This window comes from Lampris incognitus, chromosome 19 (genome assembly GCF_029633865.1).
Source record: "Lampris incognitus isolate fLamInc1 chromosome 19, fLamInc1.hap2, whole genome shotgun sequence".
NCBI lineage: Eukaryota > Metazoa > Chordata > Actinopteri > Lampriformes > Lampridae > Lampris > Lampris incognitus.
The window spans coordinates 5319687-5333393 of NC_079229.1; the positions used below are offsets into that span (position 1 = coordinate 5319687).

Sequence of the window (13707 nt, forward strand, 5' to 3'; positions counted from 1 at the left end):
TATTCGTGTTGTGCTGCAATTTGGGGAAACTTATGGTTGCTTATTGATTTGACAAGAAAAGTGGATGAAGTATGTTGATGTGTGAAGAGTTTTTTTGAGTTGTGAGAAAACAGTGATTTATGCTGAAGGGTTTAATGTAGATATTAGGCGAGAGAATGTTATTTTGTAGGAATTTTTTATGTTTTTTTTTTTTTTGGCTGATGTAAGTGCAAGAACGGCGTTATCAGACAGTGCTCTTGTTTATCCTCACAGAAAGAGTTTAGCACCATACCGCTCTCAGTGATGCAGACTTTTGCGATGATGGTCGGGGAGCTGAACTACCAGAACAATTTCCTGGAGGCTTATCTGAAGGATGAGCTCCCCTTTACTCTCCTGACGTTCTTTTTTTTCACCAACTTTGTTCTGCTGATGCCCATACTGCTGGTAAACCTGATGGTAGGTGCTTCTTCTCAGTTCCCCCCCCCCCCCCCAATATGATCTGATTCATGTAAAAATGCAATTTTCTTTCTTTTGGAAAATTCAAGAGTGGGAAAACGAGCTCCTTTAAGGCGGTGTTTCCCAACCCAGTCCTCAAGGAACCCGTATCCTGCAGAGGTACCTGTTTGTAATTATTCCACCAATCAGCAATGAATATGTCAGACGTTGCACACCTTGGATAATTAAGCGCTGTGAGATGATTGGTTGAGTAAGTACAAGCAGGGCTGCCTATGCAGGGTTACAATGAAAATCTGCAGGATAGGGGTTCCTTGAGGACTGGGTTGGGAAACGCTGCTTTAAGGCACCTGTCCCAGAAGGGGGCGGGGGGAGTCAATGCTGCAAAGTGGCGTTAACTGCTGTACACGGCCAACATCGATGGTTCCTGTGTGTCTCTGTGGCTGCGCTGTAGATCGGTCTGGCGGTCGGGGATATTGCTGAGGTACAGAGAAACGCTGCGCTGAAGAGAATAGCCATGCAGGTTTGTACAACACCAAACACGTCTACAACATGAGAGAAAACGCTGATGTCATTGATGATACTATGTATTCTGCAACCCTGACCTAAAAAAAAAAACAACATTGTCATACAGTTGTAACACAGGGCTGGTGTAGGCGGGGAGAGCTAGCAGCATGTGGCTAGTTAGTGTAACCGGTTATTTTCTTGCCCGGTGCGGGATTCGATACGGGGTGTACTGCACCACAAGGCGACAGCACTAACCGCTCGGCTAAAGGGTCAGACCCGTTAGCTGGGGGGCTAACGTGTCTTATTAGTAGTTTACAATACTTCATTCAGTAGTACATAACGTCGACCACGCAATGCCAGGTCTCCCCGGCACGATGTTCCCCGATCATACACAAACAGTAAAACACAAAAATCATAACCTGCGCTAACTTGTTACAGCGAGAGTTCGTTCGTGTGGACGTCGCACTGAGAACGGTGCTACTTTAGCGCGTCACAACCATGATCAAAGCAAACTGAAGAAGCCCCCTGTGGCGCTATTTGGCATTACATGTGTATTTATATCTCCTGTTGCACAGTGTACCGCCAACAAACAAGCCAGTACGTACATTGGATGAATCTGTGATGCAGATGAATGTGTCAGGGCTCCAGTGTGGTCCTCTGCAGGATGTGGACTTAGCATGGGCACAAGCAAATTGCAACACTGACCTACCTGAGAATCACACGGTTGAAAACAGGACGTGAAAAATAGTCACGTCTGCATAAATTAAACGATAATAGCAAATTCTAACGTGTCCTCTTTTAACGATTCAGCTTATCTTGCATGATCAAGGGAATTGTGTTTGAGAGATGTTCATGAAATATGACATCAAAGTATTCCATTAGTCCCGTTTATCTCTGACAGTATATTTTATTCATCGATGCAAGTACTCGATTATAAGAGCTCTCTTTTTCTTCCTGAAAATTTGACTCGCTCCCCTCAGATTGACCTCCACACTGCTCTGGAAGATAAGTTGCCTTATTGGTTCATGAAGCGAGTGGACAAACCCTCCGTTGTCATTTATCCCAACCGCAAGAGCACCAAGGTATGCCTGGCCGCTCTGCTCGCGCTGAATCGAGTGATGATGCTGAAAAAGACACATGTCATTACACTGTACAACTCACACTGGGTTAGCGTTTTATTTTTGTTCAGAGATTGATACCACTCATTTAGATTTCGGCCCTAATCTTGACCATCTTCCCCCAACAGACCTATATAAAACTGATAATGATGCAGGGTGATGACAAAACGTACGAAATCCGGACCCGACTGCGGGCCAGCTCAGACATCACTCCGGTTGAGAATGAACTACAAAAGCAGAAGTGCAGGTAAAGCCTGTACCAGCAGAGATCACAGGGTTAATTGACAATGACACCGGGGCCCTCTTATCTGTCACTCAGTATATGTCAAGATCCACTTCAGAGCTCTCTGGAAGATTATTTTTAACCAGTATTGCCCATTTAATATTTTGTGATTCTGCATAAACAGAAACGGGTTATTTTATGTAAAGTACACATTTTTTTACATTTTGCCACAACGTAAAATGATCCTACTGTTCTCTAGTCGTCTCACAGATGGTGCACACTTCACAGTTCAAAAGTTGTAGAAGTTTCATTTATAGCATTTTCATGATGTGTGAGCATCCTCTAGTGGATTTAAAATGCATTTAAAGCTTGTCTTTTGACCTGTGAGACAGAAAACAGCTTATTAGGCTTCATTAGGACAGCAGAGGCAACTGGAGAATAGAGTCAAAAACCACTGAAAAGGAAATAAATCAGTTTCAGTACAACCCTACTTTTTTCAACAGTTTTTCAATCTGTAACACCGGCTCGGTTTAATTTCATTGATATATGTTACCCTATGTTATTGAGGCGGCACAGTGGTGCAGGGGTTAGCCCAGTCGCCTCACAGCAAAAAGGTCCTGGGTTCGAGCCCCGGGGTAATCCAACCTTGGGGGTCGTTCCAGGTCGTCCTCTGTGTGGAGTTTGCATGTTCTCCCCGTGTCTGCATGGGTTTCCTCCGGGTGCTCTGGTTTCCTCCCACAGTCCAAAGACATGTAGGTCAGGTGAATCGGCCATACTAAATTGTCCCTAGGTGTGTGTAAATGTGTATGTGGGCCCTGTGATGGCTTGGCGGCCTGTCCAGGGTGCCTCCCTGCCTGCCGCCCCATGACTGCTGGGATAGGCTCCAGCATCCCCGTGACCCTGAGAGCAGGATAAGCAGTTTGGAGAATGGATGGTTGGATAGACAGACGTTACTCTCCAATCAATGAACATGAAAGTGTGACACTGATTGGGGCCAATGAAGAAACCGTTGAATCTCAGTGATTAAGTGAATCTCTGAGCTGCACAGGTTTTAAAACCAAATGTATTCCTGTCCAGAATGAAGGAAATGTCCTGCAACTTGGAGAAACAGCACAACCTCCTGAAGCTCATCATCCAGAAAATGGAGATCACCTCAGAGGCTGATGAGTACGACGGCCCCGAGCACACCACAACCAGCATGAGGAGCAGGCTGAGCCTGAACAGAGCAAGCGGCATGCTTATGATGGACAGCACTAAAGACAAGAAAAAGTGAGGCGCGTTAACCGAACCAGAATACCAGCACTGCTCTGTAACAGCTCGTGCACTGTGCAATCCTATTACTGCTACATGGTAAAACTACTCTTATCAATGGCTAAAGCACTCTCCAACTTATTCTATGCCTCAAAACCAAGATTGGTAGTGGCAAAGCTACATACTTCTGACACTATTTTCACATCTTGGTACTATAGGTAAAATAATAATAATCACATTGAAATGCTTGAGATGATTTTGACCATATTTCTCCAGGTCTCTCGTGCCGTTGCACTTGTTTGTTGTAATACTTGAATGTGTTTGTGCCTTTCATTACACTTCACCTCTCACCTCGTTTCATTTCACCATCTCTGTGGTGGGAAACTACTTGGTGCACCTGTCGAGCATCTGTTCTGAAACGACACACGAGGTAGAGGTGGTTAAAGCTGCACACAGTGTGGTTATCACAACGTCTGCACACAGTGCCAGGCTGAGCATCATCATATGCAGACACATCAGCATATGTTGAGATTTTTCCAAAACTGATGATGGCTTTCATTGAAACGAAGCCATATATTTGGTTTTGGTTTTTTTTTTCTCACTCAAACTTATCTAAGTGTGCAATTAGTCTTTAGGTGTGAACCCCCCAAAGTGGGAATAGATTATACGAAATGATTAGAAATAAAACTGCTATCTCTTATCATAAAGTTGTCATCAGATTTCTGTGTTAATGAATTGTGTGTATATGTATGTGTGTGTGTGTGTGTGTGTGTGTGTGTGTGTGTGTGTGTGTGTGTGTGTGTGTGTGTGTGTGTGTGTGTGTGTGAGAGAGAGACAGAGAGAAAGTAGATGCATGACTTGGGATCCGTGCTCTGATGAGTTTCTTCTCAGTTGTTATGGACTATCTTTCAAAGTTAGATCTGCAGTAATATCATTCCAAGAGCCAACTGACAAATAACTGATTGTCAACACTGGCTTTTAAAGCAAAACTGCACATCTGTCCTAGATCTGTGTGGAGAAACCGGCTATTACATGCCCAACCCCTCTCCCTTGTCTCTGGGGTTTAATATGGGCTAACGGCATTGCCATTTGCTGCGGCCTTCATCGTCTTACCCATCCTCACCCTGCAGACTGAAAAAGCGGCTAACTCCCAACAACTGCTCCTTGCAGTCTCCCACACCTCGGTGTGAGTCTGAAGTAGGCTGCTTCCCGTGCAGTGTGGTGGTCCAGGCTGGGTTTTTTTTTACCAGGCAAAGACAGCGTAGGTGCTGAACTACTGCATGGCATTTGATAAAAAAAATATTTTGCTATGCCATGAAAATACCATCTACCCCCCCCCCCCCCCCATTGAACCTGTCCAATTACCCCACTCTTCCGAGCCATCCCGGTCTCTGCTCCACCCCCTCTGCCGATCCGGGGAGGGCTTCAGACTACCACATGCTTCCTCCGATACACGTGGAGTCGCCAGCCGCTTCTTTTCACCTCCCCCCTGAACAGGCGCCTCGACTGACCAGAGGAGGCGCTAGTGCAGCAACCAGGACACATGCCCACACCCGGCTTCCCACCCGCAGACACGGCCAATCGTGTCTGTAGGGATGCCCGACCAAGCCGGAGGTAACACGGGAATTCGAACCGCCGATCTCCATGTTGGTAGGCAACGGAAATAGGCCGCCACGCCAGCCGGATGCCAATACCATCTCTTCAAGTCATGGTACACACTCCCATTGGTAGCCTAGTTTCTGCACTGATTCCTTGTGCAGGCTAATAGAAACAGCAGGGGTGGGAAGATGGGAAATGTAATTCCTCTCCTCGCAAACTGTTGGTGATGTTCGCTCGGGCAACGCACCCTCCTTTCAGTGGAATCGCTCTGCTGCCACGGACCACATTTTTACCGGATAACTTGCAGAGAGGAGTGCACGTGTTGTGTAACAAGAGAAGGGCGTACTGAGTTTCGGCGAACACTGAATAGATGCGGGCTTTATGTGTTTTTTTTCTCGTTAAAACATACTGGAAGTATTAAAGTACGATCTCTAATGGTTTTGGGTTCAAATTGTTGATCTTAATCTAGAATATGCACTGACGGTGGCACGGGCGTCCCACTCCAGCTGTGTGCGCTGCAGCTGGTATGGTGGTGAGCATGGGAATGATGGGCGGTTGGGAGGCCGGCAGAAAGCAGACATCATAGGCCTGCACCTGTCCCTCTGTTTCTGCAGCACACAAGTGCACAGGCCTGGGCCCTCGTAGAGGTCACGACCTCTGAAAGTCTTTGGTGATAGACGAATGCTTGCTCTCCCTTCAAGTCAAGATTCGAGCGATATTTATTATAGCTGGCCCTGAGTTTAATTAGTCCCGAGGCAAATACAATAACCATGTAGCCATCCATTACACTGAGGCTTTGGACAATGTTTTCAGCTTTTACTCATGTAGCTCCATCTACAAAATGACTGATGCCAACTCGTGTTTCCTTGAGCTCGCCGCCTCTTGACAGTGAATGCGGTACCAGGGTGAAATATGGGGGCACGGCGCGAATACTTTTTTTTTTGGTGTGTTGTTCGAAAAATATGAACAGTTTTAAAATAAAGCATTAATCCAATAGTGGGATCTCTTAGCCTGCACCTTGGAGTCTTGTCAGTCAGGTCCTTCACGGAGCTGATGGATGCAGTGACAGTGGATGAGATGGCAGTCCGCCCGAAGCTCTGACGGTCCTATCGGGATGAGGGGGGGAAGCTCAATATCTCAACTCGCTGACACGTCCGAGGATGAACCAGGAGCCGGGGACCTCTCCGAGGTACGGCCGATGCCAGGCTTTCATGTGAAAACTGCATGGAGGAGCGGGATTACGGGAAGCCTGGGAATGCATCCTTGTATTAGGGAGCATTCCTGGCCTATGACCGAGGGAAATTTGAGCAATATGGAGCTGAGGAAGATTGCAGGGCGGCTCATCCTCACAGGGAGATGAGAACAGGGATTTCCAACAACCGACGCTTAACAAGCATCCCATTATTGAGAACATGGGTCGGGGGTAAATACTGTTGAATAGATAAATTCATTAATGTGGGCATGTGGCCGGGGGGGAAGAAAACGTGAAAAATTAAATCTTTACGTGAAATGCAAACTATCAGTGGCAGCACCACGACGTGCTCCTGCAGACCCTTTGCAGAGCCTTCAGTTTAACACAGTACAGTCACTCTCCCTCTTTCTCCCTGGTGAACTTGGCATGGCCAGCGCGAAAATAAGTCATGCATCTCAGCTGTCGTGCAGCTAGACAAGCTGAAACATGCCACTGTAAAAAAAGAAAAAGAAAGAAAGAAAGAACATATACATATAAAATGTTAATTTCACACCTATTATGTGGGACAAATGCTAACCGGGAGCCGGGCTTTTCTGGGAAGAATCTGGTGCAAAACGGCAAGGAATCTTAAAGCAGGTTTCAGTTTGTTCAGAAGTAAAAAAGCAGGGTGTAGTGGTAGACATCTACGGTTTCCCAAAGTGTCTGTCCCCAATTTTGCAAGCTGCTTCAGTTCACCTTGCTTTGAATTCCAGCGCAATGTGCACGTTGAAGTTCCCTTTGCGATGTTTACCGCCCTTGCATAATGCAGCAGCTACTCTGGCCAGTCGAGTCACGTCCATTTTATTTGTGTAGTCCAATATCACAAATTACAAATGTGCCTCCTTCCCACGTTTCCTTGCCTCCTCTGCAGAGGTGGAGAGTAACGAAGCGCAAGTAATTTGTAACTATACCGAAGTTACTTTTTCAAGTACCTGTTTTGACTTCAGTAGGCCGGTCACTCCGTCACATTTCAATTACAGTCATGCTACTTGAGTTTAAAAAGAAAACATCTGGATTTGTAATTAATGCGTTTCAAAATCGAGGGGAACGAATTCACTGAAGCGATTGGACACTTCGGTAAAATGTTCTCAAAGTCAAATCTTCAGCCATTAGGCCTCATTCATCAATGGTTTGTACGTACAAATTTGTCGTTAGGAGTTTTTTGAGCCCACAATTTGACAGACGGCTGCAAAGCCTGATGATTACTTGCAATGCCTTCCCCCGAACATCTATTGTCTCCCTCTTGCAGCGAGCAATCTCTCAGGCATGCAGAGACAGCAGCAGTGTTGGCCAACTGGTGTTTGAATTCAGGGGTCACCCAGGTTCCTCACAGACCTCTGAGACCACGTCCGGGGCTAAAAATCTCACGGGTGCGTAAGAACAAATTTGCACGTACGTACATACGAATGATGAACGAGGCCCAGTTGTTTTTAAAGTTTGTTCTTTTGCCTAATTGCAATCAGGCGGTTAAGCCGACCTGGAGAAAAAAAAACCATCTCGCTTTGCTTCATAGTATCCTGTGGTGCTCGCAAGTGGACATTTGGTTCGCGTCGTTGGAGCCGGGTTGCAAAGACATTACGGACTGGACTTATCAAACGTCGATGAGGGCTGCTTCATTCGTTCCATAGCCTTGTAACTTACTATGTGACCAAATATACTTCTTTTTTTTTGCAAATTGTAATTAGGGTACCCGTTAGCACTCATTTGCAGGACAAGTACGTGCATTAGACAGGCTTTAAAGCCACATTATAGACTCTGTTACTGGATTTCAGGGCATGCAATACAACGAGTACGCCTCGCTTTGAATACTTCGCGTACATTTAAGATCAAGTACTTGTACTTAAGTGGAAACGTCGGGGTATTTGCACATTTACTCGAGCCAAAGCTCTGAGTACTTCTTCCACACTTGCTCCTCTCCGATCTCACAACACCGAAACGGCTCTTGGCCTGAGCTCCCTTATGGGATGCTGCCTCCGGATCAGTCGGAGGGACAGAACTCAAACGAAGAAAGGAGTGATGTAAAAGAGTAGTGGGCCACTGGTGAGGGGGGGGGGGAGGATGGTGCCTTCCCCCCACGGCCGTGCCACGCCCTTGTCATGCCAGCGCTCCAGATGTCATGGGAACCGATAACAGCTGGGTCTGATGTGTGTAGGCTGCGTGTGAAAGGCCGCTCCATCTGCAGAAACCCAATCCCTCTGTGAAACTGGCAAAGGATTAGGTACTTTTGATAAGGTCCTCAAGACATTTCTATTACTGAGCGCATCTGTGGGAAAGACACATTTAGGAAGTTTATACAACGGTGGCTGATCCGTCTTTGTAGTGTCGGCCGCGCTCGCTGATAATCATCGTCAGCTATAATGCAACGCTATCAAAGGACGGTCCCTAACGGTGGCTAAACCCAGACTCGTCCATCCTTGAAAAACGCTCTCGTTCAAACTTCTTCTTTCTTTTTTTTTTTTTTGCACATTGTCTCTTCTGCCAGTCCCCTCCTGATGATTTCTGATCTGTTATGTGCCGTGATTAAGTTGTAGACGAGCAACAACCAAGTCGGTCATTAGCAGTAGCTACACAGAGTCATTAGCACTAGCTATGCTGCACAGCGAGAGCCAGAGCGGAGATCATGTTGTATGGAGTTCATGGTGGTCTGCGGAGAAAAAAGGGGGTGGAGAAAAGGTCTGGAAAAAAAAAAACCCCCACTGTACTCATGCCAAGTTCAGGCCACTTAAATTAGGCTGGTAAGCAAGGGGGCAGGTTTCAGTTTTGGAGTCGGCAGCAACTTTCAGACTTAGCCTCGCGTATTTGTCATGATCCTGTTCTCAAGTGGTTAGAATTTAGGATTGTAATTAGCTGTGAAGGTCCAGCCAGTAGGCAGATTTGAAAAGGATATATAAATATTGGGTTTTTTTATAGGGGTAGTATTGAGAATTTGTCAACTTCCAAGTGTTCCTGCTGTCCTGAAATCCTACCGTAGAGGGTTTGGTCTTGTTGGAGAGAAGGACACCACATCCCAGAGTCCTCCTTACTCCCTGAAGGGGCAGGTGGAGCAGCCATGTCAACTGGCTCAGTGACAAGCGATGCTGAGGACTTCGAGACTTGCCACAGCAGGACCGCGGCCCTCCGGGAAAGAGCCAGGCGGCGAATGGCCTACTACAATCCCAACGGCTGTTCTGACGGGGAACTGGACGACGGCGTTTACGGGAAGAGCAAGGAGGAGCACAAGCTTTCCAAGTCGCATCCGAAAGACACGAGGCAGTCGCAGAGGAACGCGGCCAACGCCAGGGAGAGGGCGCGGATGAGAGTGCTGAGCAAAGCCTTCTCCAGACTTAAAACTAGCTTGCCGTGGGTGCCGGCGGACACTAAACTGTCCAAACTGGACACACTGCGACTCGCCTCGAGCTATATATCCCACCTCAGGCAGCTCCTGCAGGACGACCGGTTCGAGAACAGCTACGTGCACCCCGTTAACCTGGTATGAACCTCAGAATTAGATTGCCATGTTCTGCAGCCATGCACGGCGTCAGGGAGTTGGCGTTCAAGTTAGCTGGCTCAGAAAACTGAAAAATCGCCTTTCGAAAGCAGAATTAGCAGTTGAAATATGTCTTTGTTGTGTGTGTGTGTGTGTGTGTGTGTGTGTGTGTGTGTGTGTGTGCGTGTGTTTTGTCTTTAAAACCTGCTGCGCTCTCCTTTCACAGACGTGGCCCTTTGTGATGTCAGGCCGATCAGAGGAGAACCAAGACATGTCCTCATCTGGCAGACTGTGCGGCGCAACGGCCTAGCGTAGCGTAGCCTCTTAGCCGCAACCTAGATTTATGAATGGTGATTTTGCCAACACTCTTCAGACAAAAGGATTACGGGGGAATAGATGCTGACCTCGAGATCCCCCTCATCCAGCGTTCATCACTGGAAAATTCCTCCGCCTGACTCACGGCGGCTCCATCCCTCCCTCCATGTCCAGCACATTCACTTTGAACTCTAATCCAGCTCCGGCTTTAGTGCACCGTGGCCTTTTACTGCATGTTTGTCATATTACAATAAATCGACTGATAGCCATCTAGGGTTGTCCTCTTCAAAGAGCCGAGCAATAAAGTGACTATCCGGCGATAAGGAGAACGGGTCCATCATCGGGAAGAATCAGACAGACGTTTTTACCGTTTCCCCTTCAGATTTATTGGCTGTCTGCGAGTTTGCTGTATTATCCGTGTTTACACTGGGGGTGCAACATCTTTTAAGACTTGGGGGGTTTTGGACGCTGTGAACCGAGGTCGGTGCAGATTGTTCTGTCGAAAGACGACGCCGTTGCCGACATCACGCTGTGTATAACTAAAAACGGGCCACTTTTTGCATCCTAACACACACAGACGTTCTTGTAATGGGTCCTTTTCTCCCCCCGGGGCCCTTTAGAAATGGGGGTCTCTGTTACGCAGGCCTCGTTATTCTGTGATCCTGCAAGTGTCTTTTGTACCAAATCACCTCAAAGCCAGCAAGGTCGCCTATATATATATATATATATATATATATATATATATATATATATATATAATGCACATCACAAGATCACCAAGCCCGTATGTGCAACTGGACTAGGTACAATTCATTATTTATTGCCTGTGGAATATCTTTGTATTTTCTAGCCTCTGTAATTAGCCTCTTTTTCCCCCCTTTTTTTACTTTGGATGGTTACGCTTTCTGTTTTAATGGTATGTTGCTTTTGTGTGAATATCATATTTACCTCTGAAGTGGTTTGGCAGCCTTTAAATCTATATTTTCCAGACTTTAATTCATGGGCGTCCAGCACACACAGCACAGCATCCTGCAAGTGGTGCACATCAGTTCTGGTGCTTGCAGCAGGTTAAACTGATGTTGCTGCGTCGTCATGGTAGCGGAGCGTTACATCCATCAAACAGGGAGGGTCCTTAAGCCACATGCGCCGTTTCTGGGACATGGTCGCCGTTCTCTCACAAAATTAATAAATAGGCTACCGTAACATATTTAAATACGTCTGGTGATCAGTTTAACAGCCATCCTAAACTACTGGGAAGGTGCTGCTTCAGACTCGAGGGGGACTTTCGACCCCTTCTTATTTTGCCATCTGACAGTTGCAGGTGGCATTCAGCATGTTTAACAGCCGAACATACTTTGCTTTTTCAATTCAGTGTTTTCTAATCGGCGAGGCTCCTAAATCTCCTCTAACAACCTCACGAGGCCTAAATCTGTAGTATGCAAAAAAAAAAGTCTCCTGGGCTTCAGCGTAGTCCTCAACAAGATGCCACAAACATGCTATTCTGCTGAGACAAACTCAACAGAAACTGCAAATGTGAAGCACATGTTTCGTAAGTCCCAATCCCAAAACCGCTGCAGCTGCATGCACATTCGGGTGTGTGCCATCCCACAGTCCGCATCTGCCAACCGGGGGCCAGAGACCACCATCACCGGATATGGAGTCATTCTTTATGTTCCATGTGCAAGGATGGAACATTGAACTTCACAAAACCATGGTCAAAAGTTCAAGGGACATGACATTTTATGTCAAATCTCTCTCTCTGCCCCCTCTGCCTCTCTCTGACTGACAGACAGACACGCACGCACGCACGCACACGCACGTGCACACGCACGCACACGCAGGGGCACAGAGGGTGAGAGATAAAAAGCAAGTTGAGAGTGAATGTGTGATCTAAGATAACTTTTATTCATGTAAACCCCAAAATAACGCGAGCGCAGATGGGTAGAGAGCTGCAGGTCGGGGTAGTCCGGTGGGACAGGCTGGTAAAGTGCCGTGCACGAAGGAAGAGAAGGGGAGGGGGGAGGAGGGGGGGAAGAGTTTTCATCAGGTTTGCGGAGCCTTGCAGCTGTTGGGTTTGTTGGTGAGTTTCCCACCAGTCTGCAGAGCTCTCCTGGGACAAACAACCGGATCTTTCAGGCCAGGCCGTCTAATGAGCTCTAGCTTCTCACACACTTTCTGCCCTCGTTTTCGCACCATCCGCTTCAAAGGCAACTGCAAGGGAAAGTGGCTTGCAAGCATCTGATTTGCATAAGGCATGCAGAGAAAAGGCGCTCGCCAGTGAAGTTTTGGGAAGACGGGGACAACACTGCATACAGAGTTGTTCCGGGGTCATTATCCCCCGCATGAAGCACAAAGCAACGGTGAGGGCAATGGCGGCTGGTGTAACAAGGGCATGTCCAAGATAAAAGGCCGGTTTATGACAGTTTATTCGGCGTTGAACAATTTCTGGCGTCTCACTGGTGACATCTAGCGGCGAGAGCGGAGAATCGCCACGATTGTTTTTTGTTTTTTGTTTAACCCACCGAGCTCAGCCAATGCACATAACATGTCAAAGCATCAGGCTGCAGTTTCTAACGGAAACGTCAAGCTGGGGTATGTTTTATAACAGTCGATAAATCACCGTTCACGAAGTCTATTTTAAGCTGGTAAACGTGATCGAAAAAGCCTTAAAGGCTGACGTCATACTCCGTTGGCTTCCAGCTCCCTCTAAACGAATTTGCTGAACCGAGTCGAACCGTGTGCCTATTTTCCGGCTGGCTTTTTGAAAAGCTGCGCCTCGGTTGTACCGAGTTCCGCTCAGCCCACGAAGGCGAGAGGAAGCCGGAACCCACGGCAAGCGGAAGGTTGCGTCAGTGCCCTTTAGGACGTGACGCCCCTTTTAATACGGAAGCGGGTACGGTCCTTTAATTCTTCCGTAAACTCGAAAATACTTTGCTTGTACTTTAACACTATTTGAGTACACTTTGGGTAGTTATACTACTTCAAGTACACATTTCAGTCACACAGTCGTGGCGGTATGGGTACAGTTAGCTTTAAGTACACTTGCAAGTATACTTCTGTAAACTACTAATAAGACACGTTAGCCCCTAGCTAACGGGTCTGAGCCTTTAGCCGAGCGGTTAGCGATGTCGCCTTGTGGTGCAACACACTTCTTATCGAATCCCGCACCGGGCATCAAAATAATCGGTTGCACTTCTAACAACGGGGCGGTGGATAGTGTACTTATAAGTACATTTTCTCTTCCCCACAGTTAGTTTACTTTGTAGAGGAGCTCAAGCAGGAGTCGTGACAACTTTCTCTTTCGGCTACACAACGTGCACCATTTATTCCTTCCGCCATTACAACAACAAAAAACCCGCGCAGCGGAAGTGTGTCACTGTAAACCCAAACCGAGGAAACAGCAGCTGTAAACTAACGTTCCTACCAGCTCCATAAGGGGAATTATGTAGACCCATAACCACTACAACGTTTTATATTTAAGCCAGCTTTAGAAAATATCCCCAGAGTACGTGTTTTTTTCCGTAAAGGAGCAAGGCATTTATATTCGGTTGATAAAGGAGAAATC

The 13707-nt window shown here is 47.0% G+C and overlaps 2 protein-coding genes across 2 annotated transcripts in view; both read left to right on the forward strand.

Moving 5' to 3' along the window:
- Window positions 1-3553, forward strand: part of trpa1b (transient receptor potential cation channel, subfamily A, member 1b) — a 30061-nt gene extending 26508 nt beyond the window's left edge. The window contains exons 23-27 of the mRNA XM_056299843.1: window positions 253-435; window positions 887-955; window positions 1920-2021; window positions 2186-2304; window positions 3358-3553. Of these exons, the coding sequence (XP_056155818.1) occupies window positions 253-435; window positions 887-955; window positions 1920-2021; window positions 2186-2304; window positions 3358-3553 (669 nt within the window). The remainder of the gene's footprint in view (window positions 1-252; window positions 436-886; window positions 956-1919; window positions 2022-2185; window positions 2305-3357) is intronic.
- Window positions 3554-9410: 5857 nt separating this feature from the next.
- On the forward strand, window positions 9411-9836 carry LOC130130079 (musculin). Its single transcript, XM_056299810.1, has one exon. The coding sequence runs from the start codon at window positions 9411-9413 to the stop codon at window positions 9834-9836; it is 426 nt and encodes a 141-aa protein (XP_056155785.1).
- The last annotated feature ends 3871 nt before the right edge of the window (window positions 9837-13707 follow it).

Excerpts from the sequence above, each read along its gene's own strand:
- LOC130130079 (XM_056299810.1), top strand. The coding sequence starts at position 9,411 with ATGTCAACTGGCTCAGTGACAAGCGATGCTGAGGACTTCGAGACTTGC.